The sequence below is a fragment of the Tinamus guttatus genome, unplaced genomic scaffold (genome assembly GCF_059628265.1).
Source record: "Tinamus guttatus ecotype Peru unplaced genomic scaffold, ASM5962826v1 Tinamus_guttatus_pri_ptg000602l, whole genome shotgun sequence".
Classification (NCBI taxonomy): domain Eukaryota; kingdom Metazoa; phylum Chordata; class Aves; order Tinamiformes; family Tinamidae; genus Tinamus; species Tinamus guttatus.
This window is the reverse complement of record NW_028289136.1, coordinates 4,719,156-4,739,683: the sequence shown is the minus strand read 5'-3', so window position 1 is coordinate 4,739,683 and position 20,528 is coordinate 4,719,156. Positions and strand designations below refer to the sequence as shown.

Genomic DNA, 20,528 nt, shown 5'->3' with positions numbered 1-20,528 from the left:
AAGGAAAAAAAAAAAAGAACACAAGGTTGGCCTTTATATGAGCGATAACTTCCTTTGTAGAATTGGGAAAGGAGGAAAGAGTGTGATAAACATCATTACCAGCAAGTAATTTTTTCCCGTTCTGATGCAGCTCTGGAGTGAGTTTGCTATCTGCCTGCATGAGAGATCTTTTCAGGATGTTTCTAGTCCCTAAGGAAGTGAGAGACTAGCAGAGATGTCCCAATAATAATAATGGGGGAAAGTCAGGGGGGAGAAGATGTCTCTCTTGTTCTTCCAGCACTTGACAAACACTTTCCTCCCCCTCCCAGTGCTACTCTCCTAAGCAGTTTGGAAGGGAAATGAGTTTGCTTGCAGATATTTTTGTTCTCTAGCTAGAGAAACAAATGTGTTCACTGAATATAGCTCTGCCAAGAAAATAAGAACATGGACAGAACTTTGAATGGAGTCACTGATGGGAATGAAGGAGAGAAACAGTTTGCTGTCTGAATTGCTCATCAGGAAGAAATAAAGGTGAAGAAAGGGAGGGAGGAAATAGAGTTGTTTGAGTAAAGATACTGAATGCTCAATCTGCGTGGAAGAAACTGTAAATGCTGAGAAGAAACTGGATGTACTTGAGTCACGCAATAGAGCTTTTTTTTTTTTTTTAAAAAGGTGTATATAATGGACACTATGAAAAAAAAAAACAACCTCTGAAACCTTTCATGGTCTTGCTATATGGGAAATCACCTGGATGTGAGGTCAGGCCTTTAATCCAGAGCCTGGCATGCTGGCATGAGGGCTAATGTGACCAAGAGGGCCTCATGATGATGACGCCTCTGCTGTGGAGGAGAAAGAATTTGCAATACCATTTTCATGGGTTGCAGCAAACATCCAGCCACGAACAACTGCTCAGGAACAAAACCAAGATCTTCTGTTCTCTCTCTTGCCATAACAGGTTGGCATCTCAGAGGTTTATGGTATATGATGATGAGGATAATTATTGACTGGACAATTATTGACTGGACCTGGACAAACTCTGACTCTTGGTGTTTCTACACCAGCTTTCATAACACAGTGATATGCTTGAAATCTCCTCTGCTAGAGATCTTCCACACAATTCCCACCATTTCTACTTTAAAACAGTGGAAAACAGAGCCACTAGCTAGTTTTGAGAGAGCATTTTTACAATTGGAAGGTATCTGCATATGTTTCAGAAAACATAAATAAAGGTTCTGCTTAATTTTTGCTTTATCGCATCTTTCTCTGGAATCGTATTCATCGGCTTATCTAGACTTGGAAATGTACCAGTATAATTATTCCAGGAAAATTATTTGGAAATAATTCATTTTGAAGTAACTCTCTGGAATCAGAGTGACCAGACAGATATGTATGCCAAAAAAGAAAGGATGCAGAAATAATTATTTGAGAACAGCCATATCAGTAAATTTCCAGTTGGAGAGGAGCTCAAAGACCCAGGAAGGAAGCAAACTCTATTGTGTCTCTCCTTCCTTGCAGCCCTTGTTTTACAGCCGAATAAGCAATAATGAGGCTGTAGATCTATGTCTTCTTCTTACAATCCAAAAGGCTTTAAAGAGTCTGCTGGATGAATTTCAACACTCTGTTCAACTCCAAGGAGGAAATAAACTCTTCCAGAAATTCACCAATCTTCCTTTTTTCTTCTTTGAGTCTGGCTGTAGCTCAAAGGAACCTTATGGACCATCTGTCCCTCCTATCCTCTCAACCCCCACATGCCACCATTGATAAGACACCAATTTGTGAAACAGCTCTGGGAGAGATTTTTTAGTGGTTTCTCCAGGAAAGCATGCGGGCCATTGCTCTGCAGAATCTACCTGCTCTCTGTGTGCAGGGAGGAGAAATCTCTCCCCCATCTTTACCATGTCTGGATCTTCTCCTGAAGAATGCAAAAGCATTTGCAAGAACCTTAAGCAAAGTCAACAGATGAATTAACTAAATCCAGTTCAGGAAGGACATTGGTTGATGGGACATGGTTCATGAGACCATTAAAGGCTTAGAAAACATATAGTGAGAGACTCCAGAAGCTGAAAGTTTTTAATTTAACTAAGAGAAGGTTAAGGGCTCAGTTCCTCACAGTTTAAAGGTACATGAATCTACTGCGGTATGACTCAGGAGCAATAGTGCTTGGATGCCTTCAGAAATGCTTCTTGGTATTTTGCCTTTACCTTGTGTGCTTACATAGGACCAAATACAGTGTGATGCTAAGAACGCAAGCTCCCGATGTCACCAGGTGTGATAAAAATATTTGGAGCCTGCACTCATTTCCAAGTCAGGATTCTTCCTAAAAGTTTGCAAATAAAGCTTAGTTCAGAAAATACCTCCCTAGTATAAAACAGTGATCCCTTTCCAGATACCTTGGGAAATTGTTGGGCATGCATTTTGCAGAGAGAAGGAACCGCTGGCTCATTTAGTTTGAACTCCTCCATATCACAGCTCTTTTTGCCCCTGTTCCTTTTGTTTGCCTTCCAGCAAGACATCCAGTCTTGAGTTGAAAGACGCCAAGGGAATCACACAGAGGGGCTGTTGAAAGACTTGCTTACCCTGACCCCGTGATCCTTTACAGCGCTCGTACCCCCGGGCTGTCACCCCGACGCATTCAATAGCTCTGCCCTCCTTGTCCCATACAGCTGGGGAGCACCGCATCTACCTCTGTTGTACCGCGTGGCTGTGCAGGCTCTGCCCCTTACAGCTTTTATTTATACTCTTATTCTTCTATCCAGTTTTAATGCCCGCACACTTTAAGCAAACACGATTTTATTTTTCCCTCTAGATAACCACTAAAATGTTGGAAAGCATCAGATTGAAACCCAATACCTACTGCATCCCTTTCATTCCCAGAAGGCCCCCATCTCTAAGCATCACTATAGAAATATCCTTTCTATCTATGTATTTATTTACTTATTTTCCCTGTCAAAAGATTACCAGTTTATTACCAGACAAAGACTTGGCTTATCCACAAACAAGGAAGGGATAGGACAGCACGCTCATGGCTCACCAAGGCTCTGCTTCAATTCACACAAATTCCAAGGACTATTTACTAAATAACAGGAGCAGGAAGAAGCTCAATAATACAAAGTTCACCTGGGAATCAGCTTATTTGCTATCAGCTCACATGAAAGGAGACACCTCTACAGAAACATATGTGACTCCCCAACAAAGGGAATGAGGAAAATATCCCATTCAGATGTGGAAGAGCCATGGCATTTTTTCTGACTAGGTCTCTACTTTTTGATTTTCCATTCAGAAACCCAGTAGAAGGAAAAGGAAAAACAATATAAATCCATCCTGATTTTAGGGCAGGCATCACACCAGCCTAAGAACTCCCCTCCAAGATCAATTTGAGTAATCCTGAATCCCTAGTGCCTGATGAACTGACAAAAATATTTAGATGTGGCTGTGGGACTTGCAGCTTTGGGAAGGGATCAGGATATACACATATATACGCATTTGGTGTAAATATATATAAAATATAAATATATAAATATAAATATATAAATATTTATATATAATCTATATTCCATATGCATAAATGTCTATGTTATTTTTTACCCAATTTACTGAGGCAATGCAATGCAGAATTAGCTCAGCACTTTGCAAAAACACACATAACTGTGTCTTTATCAAATGAACCTAGGCTTAGAGACAGAAGCCTGGTTTCTTCACAAATATGCTTTCTGTATAACTTCATTGGGTGGCATTTCTCAAATTCCATTCCCCATTCTTTTGTTGGTGGAGGTACCTGGGAGAGAAGGGTTGGTCTCTCCTGATACTCCAACCAGGAGCTGCTACGGAGACAGCGCTGCAGCGTGGATGCCGCTTTGCCTTTGAGAATTAATTTGCTTCCCCAAAGAAAGTATTTCAGAGCCTTTTTGTGGCTTTCCTGATTCCCACTCTTTTAGTGGAGAGGTGCATTGTGCATGTCTGTAAACCCTAAAACAAACCAGAACTAAACAAAAAAACGGGCTGTGAATGAGGGCTCAAGGCGTCCAAGCTCCTTGCCAGAAGCACGATGCTCCCTCAGTCACAAAATCCACACTCTATGTAAGGGGAAGAAATCATTGCCCTTAAACCATTCACGGCAGGAGGCTTGATTTAAATCGCAATGGTGGCTTTAACCAGCCAGCAGAGAATCTTGATTCAAATAATCAGTTTAAATCTTGTTTTGCATTTCTGCTTTTCTGTTATTTTCCTTTAAAACTGGTTCGATTCTCACTGATTGGTATAATTTGGTGCTTCTTTATCCTAAATCAAAGAATATCCTACATCTATACATATTTATTCCAGCAATTATATAGTTTAGCATGCATTTATTCAGTTCCTTACTTTTTACTTTTTTTTTTGAAAAGAAAATGGTGAACAACAGATTTCTTATTCAGTAGATGATTGCTGAATTTTTGTGTGTGTGTGTTTTTTTTTTTATTCGGCGTTCACGTCAAGCTGTCTTTAAATGGAAACTGGAATTCAGGTATAATTTCACCCCCTTCCTAGCAAACAGAGGGTAGTAAAACTACTTGAACCTGCTGGAGATGCAAGAAGAGGATAAAATTCTTGCGCTGGAAGGGAATGGGCGCTCACAAGGACTGCGTTGGCTGGGGAAGTAAAATGAAGGAGTATTTAAAAAAATGCTCAGCTATGCTATTTTTTACAGTGCCAAAACTGGCTTAAAGAGCTCCCCAGTGTTTTCACCACCCACTTGTAGCCACTGGTTCTCAGTTGACCCAAACCAGGAAGGTTTTGGGGTTTCTGCTGGTTTTCCTACCCCAGAGCGACTTGATGGGGAAAAAAAAAAATCCCCTTTTCCACCTGCAGAAGAAGCAATTGCTGTCAGAAGCTGCTTTAACACCTCTACAAACTGGTTCAAGGTGCTTGTTCAGAGACTTTTGCCTGTTCAGTTCTTTGCCTTTCACTAAAATGTTGGCAGGGAGCACCCAGCGGGTTGCAAACACACTGAGGATGGCTTAAAAGCCTCTAGGCATTTCTTCTGCACTTAAGCCAGAATCCAGATTTGGTTGCCGTAATTTCACATGCCATTTTAAAGAGTTTGTTTATTATAATTTCAAGAAGCACATCTAATTTAAATTAAATTAAAGCTATTTCCTGAGTTTTGTGCATCTGAAGTTGGTTGGAGGTGCTTGGCGTAGAGAGGTCCTACCCACGGACAGAGCTATGAGATAGGGGGGAAGAAATAAAACAAAACAAAATAAATACATTTTAAAAAGCCACTATCTTTTTGGGGTAAGGCTGGGAAGAGCCTTTCGTGCTCAATTTTCAGCAGGTGCCTGGGGTGTCTGTGGCCACTGGAGGACCCTGGAAGCTCTTGCAATCTTCAGGGAAGTGTTTTGTGCAATGGCCCCTGTGACGCTGTTTATTTGACACTCTATTTCTCAGTCCTGTGACTTGCTTCTATATAACAGTGGCAGCAGCAATAACGAAAAGCAGCTTTTTTCCCCCTCATCCCCTCAAACATGCTCAGAGCATGTTTGAGGCACTGCCTAAGCCCATATCTTAAATCCCTTTTGCACCCAGGATTCACTTAATATATTAAGGGATTAAATTTGAGTGCATTTGCCTTGTTTGCTTTTATTTGTGTGTACGATAAGAAAAAAAATAGAGAGGTCCAGGAAAAAAAAAAATTACATCCTCACTTCATAAGCAGGAATTAAGATGAAAAAGAGGAAGAGAAATGAAGCGACACAGCCAAGGTTAAGCACCGTCCGGGGCAGAGGCATGGATTAAACAGCTCAAACTGCAGCCCACTGCCTATATAAAGATTATATATATATCTTTATATGTCTCAAAACAATCCATGCTGGTAGGGACAAAACAGAGTAACTGGCTCACAGCGTATAATTAAAGATTTTAGGAACAGTTCCAAGAAACACTGAAAACACTGACGAGGGGAGAGCGGTGGATGTCGTCTATCTCGACTTCACCAAGGCTTTTGACACCGTCCCTCACAACATCCTCCTGGGCAAGCTCCGGAAGTGTGGGATAGATGAGTGGACAGTGAGATGGATTAGGAACTGGCTGGATGGCAGGGCCCAGAGAGTGGTGATCAGCGGTGCAGAGTCTAGTTGGAGGCCTGTGGCTAGTGGGGTCCCCCAGGGGTCAGTCCTTGGTCCAGTCCTGTTCAATTTATTCATCAATGACCTGGATGAAGGCACAGAGTGCTCCCTCAGCAAGTTTGCTGATGACACGAAACTGGGCGGAGTAGCCGATACCCCAGAGGGCTGCGCTGCCATCCAGAGGGACCTGGACAGACTGCACAACTGGGCGGTGAAAAACCTCATGCAATTCAACAAGGCCAAGTGCAAGGTCCTGCACCTGGGGAGGAATAACCCCAGACACCAGTACAGGCTGGGGACCGACCTTGTGGAGAGCAGCTCTGCAGAGAAAGACCTGGGCGTCATGGTGGATGATAAGTTGACCATGAGGCAGCAGTGTGCCCTCGTGGCCAAGAAGGCTAATGGAATCCTGGGCTGCATTAAGAAGAGCATCTCTAGCAGGTCGAGGGAGGTGATCCTGCCCCTCTACTCAGCCCTGGTGAGGCCACATCTGGAGTATTGTGTCCAGTTCTGGGCTCCACAGTACAAGAGGGATGTGGAGCTGCTGGAGAGAGTCCAGCGCAGGGCTACAAGGATGATCAGGGGCCTGGAACATCTGCCCTATGAGGAGAGGCTGAGGGAGCTGGGCCTGTTCAGCCTGGAGAAGAGAAGGCTGAGAGGGGATCTAATCAGTGTATATAAATACCTCAAGGGAGGGAGTGCAGAGGATGGTCATGGTCTCTTTTCAGTGGTGGCCACTGATAGGACTAGAGGAAATGGCTGGAAACTGAAACATCAAAAATTCCATAGGAACTTAAGGAAAAATTTCTTAACAGTGAGGGTGACAGAGCACTGGAACAGGCTGCCCAGAGAGGTTGTAGAGTCTCCTTCTCTGGAGATCTTCAAAACCCGCTTGGATGCAGTCCTGTGCCACGTGCTCTAGGTGTCCCTGCGTATGCAGGGGGGTTGGACTAGATGATCTCTAGAGGTCCCTTCCAACCCTAAGCATTCTATGATTCTATGATTCTATGATTCTATGAAAACTTTGTCCAATTAGGGTTGAATTTGCAGAATTAGCCAGAATTTGCTGTTGTTCTGCATGGAACAACACAGCACCATGTAAGAGTTAATCAAGAGCCCTTGAGATAGCAAGCACTGAGATTTTAATGACCATGTTCTCATAGCAGGAGCTTTATTGGGACCTCAACACACACCTCTGGGTGGGGTTTGCAATGGCAGGAATGGACTCTTTGCTATTGCTTCGTCCTTCCTTTGCCGGTAGAGATACATTTGGGAGATTTTTTTCTTGTAAAAAAGCAAAATAGGCTCCCACTGAAGAAGCCTGGACCTGCTATGGATTAAGACACTGTATATGTCCTATATGGACCTATATGGAGATGGAGCGGTCCAAGAAACACAGATACAAACATCTAGAGATGACAAAGCAAGGAGGTTTTCCTTGTAGGGAAACAGCACCTTTCCCTACACGTCCTGCTCCTTGCAGCCTGGCACTGCCCCTACACAGCAGGGATGGAGCAAAAAAATGGGGAAGAGGCAAAGGGGAAAATCCCAGTCATTGCTGACACATGCACATCCCAAAGAAACGGGTTGGAAGCCAAGTGTTGCCATTAGAAGGATCCATGACTTGTTTTTAAGTCTGCATCCTCTCTACAGTGTTTCACACAGAAAGAAAAAAGTAATTTAGGTCATGTGGAATAGTATTAAAAAGAGAAAGAAAAGAGAAAAAGAAAAGAAAGAAAAATACAAATTCAAGAATATTTGTCAACATGCCAGCACTATTGCTCAGTGTAATTATTTTTTACAAAATATTATCTATGACAAGACAGTTTGAAGTGGCCAAGGGAAGGACAAAACTAAACAGTGCCATTGAAAAGAATAATAAATTCTCATCTGTTAATGTTGTTCCTACATGCCCTCTCCACCAACATCCCACCTTGGGGTATTTTTTTTTCTTTTTGATTGTTAAATAGCTTCACTACCATCATCATCATCATCATCCTAGTAGTAGTATAAAACCCACACATTAACATATATTGAACTGTAATTCATTACAGCAATATAAGATTGTAAAAAGGTTTATGTCTGTGTTCTTGCAGACACAGGTTACAACGACGAAGAAAATTCATCTCCTATGGACATAAAAAATAATGGAAAGATTTATTTTGCACTAGAGACAAGCATGCCAAGGACAAGATGTATCCACCTCAGCAATAAGTGAGAGTTCCTTCACCAAACAAAATCAAGTATTACCTATGATCACTATTGCAACAACTGAATTCTTAGGTCCAGATTAAAACACCTCAACATGGAGCATGGGTGCTGCTGGGTCCCTCAGCAGGCCCTGGGGTGAGCTTGGTGCTTCTAGAGGGAGACCTGAATCCCACCTGAGACACTGACATCTCCTTGTTTCTGGGTCTGAGTGGTTTTACAACCTCCTGGAAAAAGGTCTCAACCATGGAGACTAAGGTTCCCTTGCCTTGAACCCCACCAATTTCCTATCCCATCCAGGTAATACTTTCCTCAGACTCTTGTGGAGAAGATCATGCTTCACTTTCTCACATTCAGAGAGCACTCCAGGGCTAATGTCTAGAAATGACAAAAAAGATGAGAGGACAGAATATGAGAGGGACCAGGCATCCATTGTCAAGAATGACTGTCCCAAGAAAGCTGGACCACAGGTAAGGAAGATGTAACAGCCTTTCAGAGGGCCATTTTTCACTGGGGAGAATAGCATTTGGGATGGTGATACAGTTAAACTCTCCATTTTCGGACTAATATTCTTCGTAATGTAGTATCCTTATGGTTGAAGAGTCAGAAAGCACATTCCTTCCCCTGACCTCCATGTTTCAGGTGAACATCTCATCTCTGGCTATTTTTATAAAGGTGGCTTCAGTGGGTTGCAAAATCCAAGCAATCACAATGTCTTATCAAAATGGGGTGTTGCTTGCAAATGCTACCTGGGGAAGGAAAGGCAAAAAATTCCGGGTTTGAGTTAGTGAAAATCCACTTCTGGACCAGCTACTCATTTTGGTAGTTTTCCAGTGTTGTTTGCTATCATACACAATGGATGTCCGATCTTTTGTGTTAAAGGCTCTGCCTAATTTTTATTTCAAGCTGAAACATCTTGTTAATATTAAGGTTACAGTTAATAGGAGCCAAGTGAAGGATGGCAGCCAGCAGATGCCTGATCTTGACCTAGTAATTCTAATTTATTCTTGTCCTCCCATACTGAAAAGGCATAATACCATCTTAAGAAAACTGAGCACATAGCACATTCTTTTTTTTTTTTTTAATATTTATTTTAAGGAATGATTTTTTTTTTAAATCACTGTTCTGAACTCTCTGGAGTCTGAGTATCATATTTTTGTCTACACAATTTGCAGAAGAAGCATGTCTGATGCACACACTCCTTTACTGGAAGTACTTCATAATGCACTATTTAATTCAAAAAAAAAAAAAAAAAGAAAGAAAATATTGTTACCGTGCTGCAGCCACGGTAACAATATTAACAATAGACTGTATGAAGCTACTAGAGAGGAAATTAGTCAGCAAAATGTGGCAAAAGAAAGGGAAGTCAACATGCATCATCAGAAAGATTTTTAACAAATAATTTGTGATGCTAAGACTACACATAATCCCAGCACTGCTAATTGCACTGATATATTTAATTGTATTTTGGGGCAGTGATTTGGGTCAACATGATTTGGAGAATAGGGAGGTGAAAGTAAAAAATACTGAGAACAAATAATTTCAGTGCAGAAGTTCAGAACTGAGTAGGAGCTCCTAGAAAGACCTCTGGAATCGTGAATAGACCCTACTAGAAAGACGAGCAACAGACAACCAAAGGGAACAAGAAAGTCCGTGGAATTAATTACCATCTGATTATCTATTGTAAAGAAGCTTTGAAGAGAAAATATTTAGAACAAAAGCTGATGAAATTCTGGAGCATGTGGTTTGATTGTCACGACAGCCTTCTGATTTAATAAGAAGCAGAAATATATATGAGAAACCTGGTGGCGAACAGCATGTTGCAGCATGTTTAACCAGGAGCACTGGGATTTGAACCAAGCTGGCACTCGAGCTCTTTTTAAAAAACAGTTAGTTACCAACACACACCTAGGACCTGATCTAGTATCACTAATATCAATCGGGTTTTCAGAGGATTCACTGTAGCAAACCCACCCTGAAAAAGTGAAAATATTGTTTAGACTTCTTAACTAGCCATGAGAAATAAAATTATATTGTTTCTTTTGTGCTTCTAATTCTAAAGGCTTGTCTTTTATTATTTCCTGCTGCCACTTACTCCTGTGTTTCTAAATAACTTTTACTATTATTCATTTCTATCAAGTCTTAATTTCCTATGTAGTTTTTAAGCAGCAGTAATGGCTTAAGGATGTAGAATCAGAAGTGTGGGGGGCGCTGTAAGAAATGCTCCATAAGCCATCTATTGTGTCAAATAAATAGCAAAGAGCTGGGTCCACAACGGTAGAACAGGCAAAAATATCATGTGAGCTTTTCAGGTCTTGATTACCACTACTTTTCAGTTTTGCAAAAGAATACGAGAATTTTCAGGAAAGACAATTTAATGAACCAGGGCATATTCACTTGCGCTCTGGTCGTTTTGGTAAGGCTGGGAGAGCAGATATTGTGCTGGCTGCTTTCATGATCATTTAAAGGCTCATTTAAATGCATCCTAGAATAGTAGTGACTAAAAGAAAAATTATTTCTCTCTGTGGGGTGTTGGTCCAGCTATGTAAAATGAATTGGCGCTCTTAATCTTGTCACCAGTGACTAAGTGTCTGTATAGCTACAGTCCCAATACCACATTTGGCACTGACTAGTGATATCAGAGGTGAAGCCAAAGACAAATGGACCTGAAGATTAAATTGTTCATCCTAAAAGGCAGCAGCCAGCGGATGTACAGTGGAAGTGTGCAGATCTGTGCCCAGCAATGCTGGTCTGACCCCCTTTGCAAACCTGAAGCATTGTCAGGATTATTTTGGGGAAGAAAAGGTACATTTCCCAGCAAATGTTTGCGCTGTTGAGATGCAAAGAGGGAACCCAGCGCGGCAACAAGCCTGGAGCCCAAATTTTGGCTTCCAGGGTGGTTAAATCTGGAATTTGAGTTCATGTCCACTTATCTCTAGGTCGGCGAGATAAGTAAATTCCACACTCCAGCAACACTTACGCTGCCATAATTTCTTTGTCCAATACATCACCATTCAGCGTGCGGTTCTACAGAGTCTCCAGCGATCTTGGACTGTCTCGAGCCATTTGATGTTACTTATCCTGTCTGTGAGATCCTGCTGGCCTCTTGATACTACCCACATTCTTCCCGAGAGGAGATGACGGCAGAGAGAAACATCAGCTCCGCTCCACACATGAGCAGGACATTAATCACTGCCGACCTGTCGCGCTAATGAGGAAAACGCTGCTGCGCTCTCCGGCTCACTCGCGTGCTTAACCAACTGGGAGCCTTAGTGGAAGCTAACACCAAGCCAGATTAAAATGAGCAAGAATCCTTCGCTTGCCCAAGCTTTTCTGAAATGGCTGAAAAATAATCTGTGCTTTTAGAAAAGGGTTGCAACTCCACTTTTACAAAAAAAAAAAAAAAAAAAAAAAAAGGCAAGAAAAAAAAGCAGTTGGCCCAGTTCTAATGTAATCCTGAAGCAGAGGCACTGAATAAAGCAGTAAGCTCTTTATCGTATTTAAGGCAGACAGAGAAATGTTCCTCTTTTCTTGGGAAAGGATTCTGTGCGGGAATATCAACATATTTGGGTCAGCTCTCACGTTCAGATCTGTCAGGGGACTATGGGTGTGATTCATGACATCTTGGGCAGATCTGGTGTAAAATCTCTCGCCGGAGAAATGATATTTAGATTTTTGCTTATACACAAATACCGTCCATCTCTGCTTCTGCTAAGAAACGCTCTAGGCATGAAGTGCTCAAAGACCACTGTGAGCAACATACACCTATAGCCAAAGAAAGCTCAGCAGTGCTACAAGTTACTGAAAGCAGAGAAAGAAAAATGCTGAAGACCAACATGCACAATCAACCCAACTGAGGCAGTGTCCAGCCACCCAGCTTATTTAGACCATTCCCGACAGATTTTTTTTCAATCTATTCTGTCCTTAAAACCTTTTAGTACTGGAGCTCCCCAGACTCGTCTCACAAGCCCTTCCAGTACCTACATGACATGGGCAAGGAAAGGCAGATGAAGCTGAAGGTCCCTGGAACCATGACAAAGTGGTCTTGGGATCATCATCCTTTGGGTGATACTCAGAATGTAATTGGAGAAGGTCCTGAGCCACCTGAGCTAACCTTAAAGTTAGTGCTGCTTTAAGCAAGAGGAAGCTGGACTGGAGGCCTCCAGAGGCCTTTCAACTGAATTATTTTGTGAATCTATACTTTTACACCTTTCCGATGAGCAACATCTTGCTTTCAGTACCTAACCAAATGACCGCATTCTCCCTCATTGTCCCTCATGTTCTCCCTCATTGTCCTTTTTACTATGATAAACATAATTGCTGGCTCAATGCAAAGGCTATTCAGGGTTACCTAGCGTAATACAAGTTAAGTCATCTCCAGCATCAGATCCAAATGACCACTTCATGTGAATCTTACTGAGAAACAAGGATTTTGGCTAACTACTGCTGTACTTCAAGGACCCAAAGTCCTCCCTGTGCATGGTTTTGAACTGTTCATGTGAGTTCACAGCTTCAGCTTAGCACAGATGGTCACACTTCAAAATAACCCTTGAACTTCATTAAGCATTTATGTGAGCAGCACAGTGTGAACATGTTAGCCAGGGGTACGGTGTGGTGACCTGAGCTGTCCCCTCTGTCCCTCTGCTGTGCATAGAGACCAGTCAGGCTGAGAGAAAGGCAGTACCCAGCCGCAGGAAGGTCATTGGATCTGTTTGTGTGTGTAGGGTTTGATTTCAGGACAACCCTGGGATGTAACTTAGTTAACTCTTCATTAAGAACAAATTCTTAACCTAGTCAGAGGGAAGCCTGGGAACAGTTTAGATAAAGCCATGTCTGGCTTTTCATGCCAGCTGCTTGTGCAAGTGATTTATGGACTGCAATATGCCATGGGACCAGATCATTTCTTCAGTTTTCTTAAAGATAGAGGGGTGGGCTATGGCTGTGCTCATGGAGCAGCCTCTCTCTGCTCCTTCAGGCATCTCCACACCTCAAAGAAAATCAAAGCTTCTCAGAGAATACATTTTCCAAGAACATGATAAATATCTCGGTAGAGCCATGCTTTGATGGCTTTGGATTTACAAACAACAGAAGCAAATTCTGATTATTTATTTTGGATAAATAATGAACAGCATAAAAATTGCAGACATTAACCTTCATTGGAAAAGTTGGCTTAATGGGCCCCATAAAATCTTCTATTGATGGCAGATTCATAAAGCTCCATATTGACTTCAGCTAAAGGCTATAACTTCTATCAATACTGTCAGCAATTAATATTGACTAATAAAGGTATCCTGTAAACTGAGTCATAGCATTATGTTATTTTATGCTGCCATTAGCAAAATTTCAGGTCTTCTTGAAAACATTGCTCCTATAAATCTGGGTTTTCTCAAAATAGTCTGTGTGATGGTTAGCAATGTAAGTGCCCATAGTAACACTGCTTCTGTGTAAAACGAAGAAACAAAGAGCATTCTTCTTGACAAAACTTCTAAAAGGATCTCAAACACACTCTCTCCAACAGCACCTTTCAAGATGCAAGCACTTTGTTTGCAAGTGCTTCTTGCACTTAATATACGCCAAGCAATAACAAAATAAAAATGCCCATATCTTAAGATCCTGTCCTTAGTCCCTCTTCTCTTCTCATCTCTTTGGATACTTTCATACCACAAATTCAACTACAATCTCTATATTGAAAAATGTGTGTTTTTCTCTCAGCTCTGGACAAGTTTTTCTGGTTAAGATAGAACCTGGCCGATCTCTCTGATATCTTCCCAGGAAGTTTAACCGTCAAGGCAAGCTTCACAACAGCAAAGATCAAGTCATCAAGCCAAATTACTACTGGTGGTTCCAGTAATGGTTAGTGTGTCACTGCATTCAGGAAGGGATGCTGTTTCAAAACCAACTTAAATCCTACTGCCTCTGCTATGAGTCTCAGTAAACCTATTCAATGCATGTGCTGTTGTTAATGTGTTGTTGCAAATATAATTTCATTTGTAAGCAAGTGATCTGTAGGTACAAAGTTGCGTTTGCACATGTAGAGATAGCATTACGGAAACTAGCAAAAAGACTACAGCAGCTAATGTGATTCTTCTCTCTTTTTTTTTTTTTTTTTAAGGACTGAATTTCTGACATTTGCTTTTCTTACTAGCCTTGGAAAGAAAAATGTGTGGGGTAGCAACACAGCTGCATGTATGCCACCGCGAGTAGCACAGGGGAGGGAATCAAATGCGAAAAAAAAAGGATGAAAACGCAAGGTGTTTATTTTCTTTGAGATTTCTTGGGAGCATACAAAACTCTAATTCACCCTGATAATGTCTCGGTTTTTTGGCTAAAACACAAGCCTTAGAAGTAAAATGATATACACTGTCACTACCCTTTTGCCTGTCCAAATAGGTGCAGCCTCGCAAAAGGCTGCATAAAGAAACCTAAAAAAAAAACAGAAAAGATTTTTTTTTTTAATCTTGTTTAAAAAGAAGGCCATTTATCTTTGAACTTTGCCTAATATATCATTACCACTGAACAGAAACTTAATAAGCTTCTCCTGTAATTTCGTTGGAGTTAAACATGAAATCATGTGGGTGATGCATCTCTCATTGTGTCATGGCTTCTCAGGGAAGAGGTATCATCATTTGTCACTATAATACGGTGGCAAATAAAGAAAAAGCATAAAGAGAGCAGGCGATATAGTCATTTCGCATCAGCTCTCTGGGCGGATGCTCCAGCTCCCCGTGACCTGTGCGCAGCAGCTATATTAAGAAACAGGCGATGCCATAATTGAATTAAAGGTGCAAAGGCATCTTTGGCTGTGTGGACCCTGGGGTCAGGCAGCAATTGAATCTAAATTCTCTCTCCTTCCTACACGGCTCGGCAGAACTGCTGACCATAAGGTTCGCGGACCTGCGAAACACACGTGGGCGCCTCTGCAGCTGGGGACGTAAAGTTAACAGAGATAAGGGAAAAAGAAAAGGGAAAAAAAAAAGGGAAAAAAAGTGACCTTCATCTTTTATTTCTTGCAAAGAAAAAGACTTCTAAAAATATTTCACCGACATTCTCTTTCAGAGAGTCTAATTTACATAAATGAAAACGGCTCCTGTCAAGGAAGCGGCTAGGAAAAGAAGGAAATTATCTGCCACCAAAATCTGTAGCAAAGGCAAGAGAGTCAGGGACAGGGAAGAGAGTTTTAAATGCCTTTTTTTGTTTGTTTGTTTTATTTTGTTTTGCCTGAAAGGTTGCTACGGAAAGCAGAGAGAGTATTACAGCCACTTAATGATCTCTGTTGTTGATAAATTAGCAGGAGTTTCTCCAGCAGTTTATTAGCAAATACTCTGCAGGATGGTACAAAAGGCCGTGACATGGGACTATTAGAAGAGTGTTTTCTCTGAGTCTGATCAAAAAAAAAAAAAAAAGCACAAAAATAAAAGAAAAAACAACCCCAAAACTGAAGCAGAGTGATAAAAAGAGGCATTCCTGATGGAGCCCACGCGCGGCCGCCACTCACCGGTTTCGGTGTTCTCGTGCTCCGTGTCGGTGAGCGTGAGGTTGGAGTTGGCCCGACTGGAGAGGCAGGAGCTGCGGCCGGACTTGGTGCTGCGTCCCCAGAGCCTCACGGGCTGCTCGGGCGACATGACCACGTCGGCCTCGGTGTCGGCGTCCGAGCCGGCGCTCATGGAGTAGCCGCAGTGGGGCAGGCCCAGGTCGGTGCGGTACAAAGTCCCGTGCGTGGGCGTCACGTCTTCGAGGCCCAGCTCTCGCAAGGAGAAGTTAGCTCCTGGGGGAGAAGGCAGCGCTGTGGTTACTTTTCAATAAGGATGGTTTTGTCTAGAACAAACCGATGGCAGAACCGGTCAGCTGCCGTCTTCTTGTGGAACATTACAGCTTCGGAGACCAAATATCACACCAAAAAAATTCCTGTTTTGGGGGCTTGGTTTGTGACCATGGCCAAAGCCTGACAAGGTATCCAGGGGCTTCTGGATACCTCACAGATTTCAAAAGCAAATTGCTGCCTCTGTGGCACCCAAGGATTCACTTGACATGTATGGACCTCGATGCAATGAGCAATTCGACACCTGTATCATAACCCTACTGGGTATCAACCTTATCCATCACGGTGCAGTTCACAGAAACTGGGAGTATTCATCATTATGATCCGATTTTCAGAAGAACAAATAATCTGGGATACAAAGTGACTTTGCCAAGACCAAAAAGCAGATGGATTCCTGCCTCAGGAACCTCACCTCCAACAACAACTCAGAGCTAGTTCAATAAAAACATCAAATTTGAAAGCAGAGAGGGATGAAGAGATGGTAGAATTCTTTAAGACAGCAGAAAATACTCATCTTGGGAAAAAAAAGGGAAATCGGATATGGAATAAACATAGAGTACACCTAGCAACTCTAACACAATAGAAAATGTGAAAGTTGGAAGAGCTCCTTTTGTTGAAATCACTGAAATTACATACTGATGATTTAAGTTTCTTTTGGCGATCTCGCTTTGTTCTCACTGACCACTCATGAGTTGACTCAGTTCAGCTACTCATATTGACACAATCACAGTGGAGGATATTTGGCTGCAAATAGATGTAATTGTTTAGCTGACTAAAAATACAACCAGAAAAAGGACTCGAGTGCATATCTAGTTACCTGCAGTGCTTTAAAATCAGCCCAAATCAGTGTGAAGGAGGATTCAGATATTAGCACACTTTGTTCAGAAAGTTGTGCTAGAAAGCTGGGGAGAGCAATTAGTGGCTCCATTTTAATCCACATTTATTTATTAATGCAAGCTTTTATTTTTCAAGACTGAATGTCTTTAAAAGGCTTTGGCCACCCATGAATGCTTTGATCTGCACTGTGCATTTACAAGTTCAATGCAGCGCTGCTCCTGTTCCAGTAGGCCTGATAGGATGGATTAAAAAAAATGTATCTTTAACCAGTAGGAGGCATCAAGCTCTGGATCATGGCCAAATACCAACACCAGCAATCCAATTTTGTCTAAGCTGGCTTCCTCATGTTATTTCAACAGGAAAATCCCCTGCAGGGGAGCCCAAATCTGCCCAAACTGTGCATGGACTACAGACTCAATTTTAGAACAAGGTTTTCATTTCTGACTTTTTTTTTTTTCAAGTTTATTCTGAATGTGTGATCCTCAGGAAAATTCAGATCCACATCTAGATGTAGGCACTAAAATTCATATCTACACATTATTGCAACCCATTCACCCATCCTAGACCTCAAGCATGTATCCAAAATGGAGTTATACACTTTTCCCTGCTCAAAACCACACTGAAGTGCATCATTCTCCTCATGTTCCCATTTGTTAATGTTAAATAGCCCATTTTTGAATGCACATCCAACGCAAACAGACAGCTTTCTATCTTTCCAGAGGTTGTTTTTTGAGGAAATGCTCTGGTTTACCACAAACCTCTGCTGCAAGAGGAAGATTTCTTCCTATATATATTTATATATATTTTTTGCACTGAATGATCAGCTGGCCCCAAGTAGCTGCTGCTTTACTATACTTTTTTCATTAATTTTGCAGCTCCCACTGAACAAAGAGAAGATGCTTGGATGCAAGGTGAAAATTGAGCCAGTGGGACTTGACTGCATTTCCCCATAAGGTTCAGGGAAAGAACTGTTTGATGTATGGAAAAAATAACCATGTTTCAGCTGGGTATAGATCTACAGCTGATAACACTCCAATAGTATAAAGCATTCATGAACTTCACACTTTCTTAATTGACTGAGCAAGGGTAAAGCTTTCAGAGAGGACAGATAAGGATGCTCGACACTCACAGCTTTGTCAAGCCTTAGAGCCTGGCTCAAGGAATGCAGTGCAAGGTTGTGCCAAATTAATCCATCTCACTCATCTGTGAAACTGTCTGGGAGAAACGTCTTCTACTCCATGGCATAATGTAGCAGATGAGCTTGACTTAAGTTATAGAAGAAAGGAAGCAGTATTTTCCCATAAACCTGGCTCTTCTCTTCTAGTTTTGCCCTTAATGCAAAGCCAGGGTAGTTTTAAAAAAACATCCTCCAAGGAATACTGGACAATGTAATCTTTTTTTTTTTTTTCTTTGCTTGCACGCTGTGTGTTGCAGCCAATGATTCTGAGTTCCACCTACCTCTGCAATAAGCCACACTCAACCTCATCAGGCACATCAGTGTGCATCGTGACGGATGCTCTCCAGTAACAACAGCTCATAAATTATGAAAAATGACTGCTACAATTAACTGAAAATCAAATTTATTTGCAATAAACAGCAGGAGATGCATCGATTTTCATATTCTGTGTTCAGTGTTGCCTTTTAAGCTGGAAGAACTCAAGTCAATAAAAGGAAGATAATAAATATCTGAGACTTTTTAATTCAGGTCTGGTCTATTTTTTGCTGTGCTGACTTGCACGTTTGCTGGCACTCTCACTCTAGCTAAAACCATTTAAATGCTGACTTGTTTATTTACTGAATTTATTTGGTCAATTTGAAATGCTTCCCTCTTCTGCTTTCCAAACTAATGCTGGAAAGAAATTTGCCTTGCCTTGTCGATGTCAAGCAAGCTCACAGGGCTTGGTTTTCAGCTGGCACAAGCCCAAGAGGCATCACTGAGTGAGGTGTGCTCATGGCTTTGTGCCAATAGAAATTGTGCAACAGAATATCTGGGGTAATTGTTACCACTTCTCAGGCCAGGCTAAGGACTCTCAGGATGAACTGCGAGAAAATTATAAAATGAAAAATCTGTGGTTGATATATCAGGAGTATAACAGGAGCGCTGGCTTGGTTAATCTTAACTTCTCAATTAATTTCAGCACATTGACTAATACATTTTTTTTCCACCATTTTTCAGTACCCTACAAAAATTTTCCTGGGGAAGTATGAACTTCTGTATAGCAAATTGATGCTCCCTGTCAAAGTTTGGCTTTTCTTATTTATCTTTTGCAGGCTTCTTAGTAGAAGTCCATGGACCGGCAGGACCTCGTAGACCCTCAGGTTGAAAACCACCGACCTATACTAATTCACATCTATCCTGTGTGGTGAATATATTGTATGAAGTGAGAAAACTCAGTGACCTAAAAGGTTTCCTTTTCTTTATAGCTTCTTAGGTTCTTTAGTGATTATGAAGTACTTCAGAGCTGCTCAGAAGGAAACTGCTTTTGTGAGTGCAAAGTGTTGCTTACAACACCTATTGGTCCTTTGGTTAATTATAGTCTGTTGCAGCTTTCTCAAAATACAAATGGCAAGACTATGTTGCACAGGGATACTTCTGCAACTAATCTTTTTTGTGCATGTTGTACAGATGAGTCTTGCACCAAAACCACAACCACATGATACTCAAAGAGCAAGATTAAGCAGCCCCCAAGTTAAATGAATGCAGTTATATGCATTCCCTTTAGGGAATCAGTTTCTCCAAAATGCACAGGGTGCACTAATAGCAGTCTAGGTCAGCTCTTCATGTTCGTTGTCTGGCATCCTGCCTACTCCATTTGACTTGATTTGCCATTTTATGCTTTTCTGGACGGACTTCTAAAAATAATTGATGTGCAACCCTGCCTGACTTCTGAACCAAGACACTCATACGTCTCTGCAGAAAAATGAAGATGAGACTGTAGCAGAAGCTAGAACTTGACCTCACATAGGCAACAACAGCAGTGGAAATGTCACTGCACTGACTTCAGCCTAGCAATAAAGAGGGGGAAAAAAAGATGTCTAGCATCTCTGCTAGGACTGTGGAGCCCATGCCGACCTCTGGATTTTTGCATACTCATCACTCCTGTGATCCAGCCTTGTTAAACTCAGGCTTCATTTGCATGCCAGCCTACACCAAGCCCGTGTACGTAAGCACTTTGTGCACGGCAAGACCGGCTGCAACGCGCTTACCTGTTCGGCAGAATTCATCGGCCTCCTGGTGCACCATGTCTTTGACGCGGTTGCTGTAGGTCAACCTGGAGTCTTGGTCATAAGCCTTCAGGGTCTCGCTGGAGCTGTAGGACTTCTGGGGCGCCTTGCTGTCCTCGCTCTCTGCTGAGGAGCTGGTGTAGCGGCGCTCCGTGTCGCGGCGCCTCGTCAGAGATCGGTACGGTTTCCTTTCCTTCACATCCATGGCACTCTTGTCTGAGTGTTCAACATTAAAATAACGACAGCTGCGTGGTGATCAGATCGGAATAATCTGAAAGAGAGGAAGGAATAAATGGGATCTAGGTTCATGTCGCTGGATGCCTGAAGCCTAGGTGGCTTTTTTTATGCATCCTTATCCT

The 20,528-nt window shown here is 41.9% G+C and overlaps 1 protein-coding gene across 1 annotated transcript in view; it reads right to left on the bottom strand.

Moving 5' to 3' along the window:
• The window catches only part of TENM4 (teneurin transmembrane protein 4), a 364,557-nt gene that overhangs the window by 297,945 nt on the left and 46,084 nt on the right, over positions 1-20,528 (bottom strand). The window contains 2 exon segments of the mRNA XM_088534989.1: positions 15,784-16,053; positions 20,152-20,440. Coding sequence (XP_088391115.1) covers positions 15,784-16,053; positions 20,152-20,374 — 493 coding nt within the window. The 5' untranslated portion in view covers positions 20,375-20,440.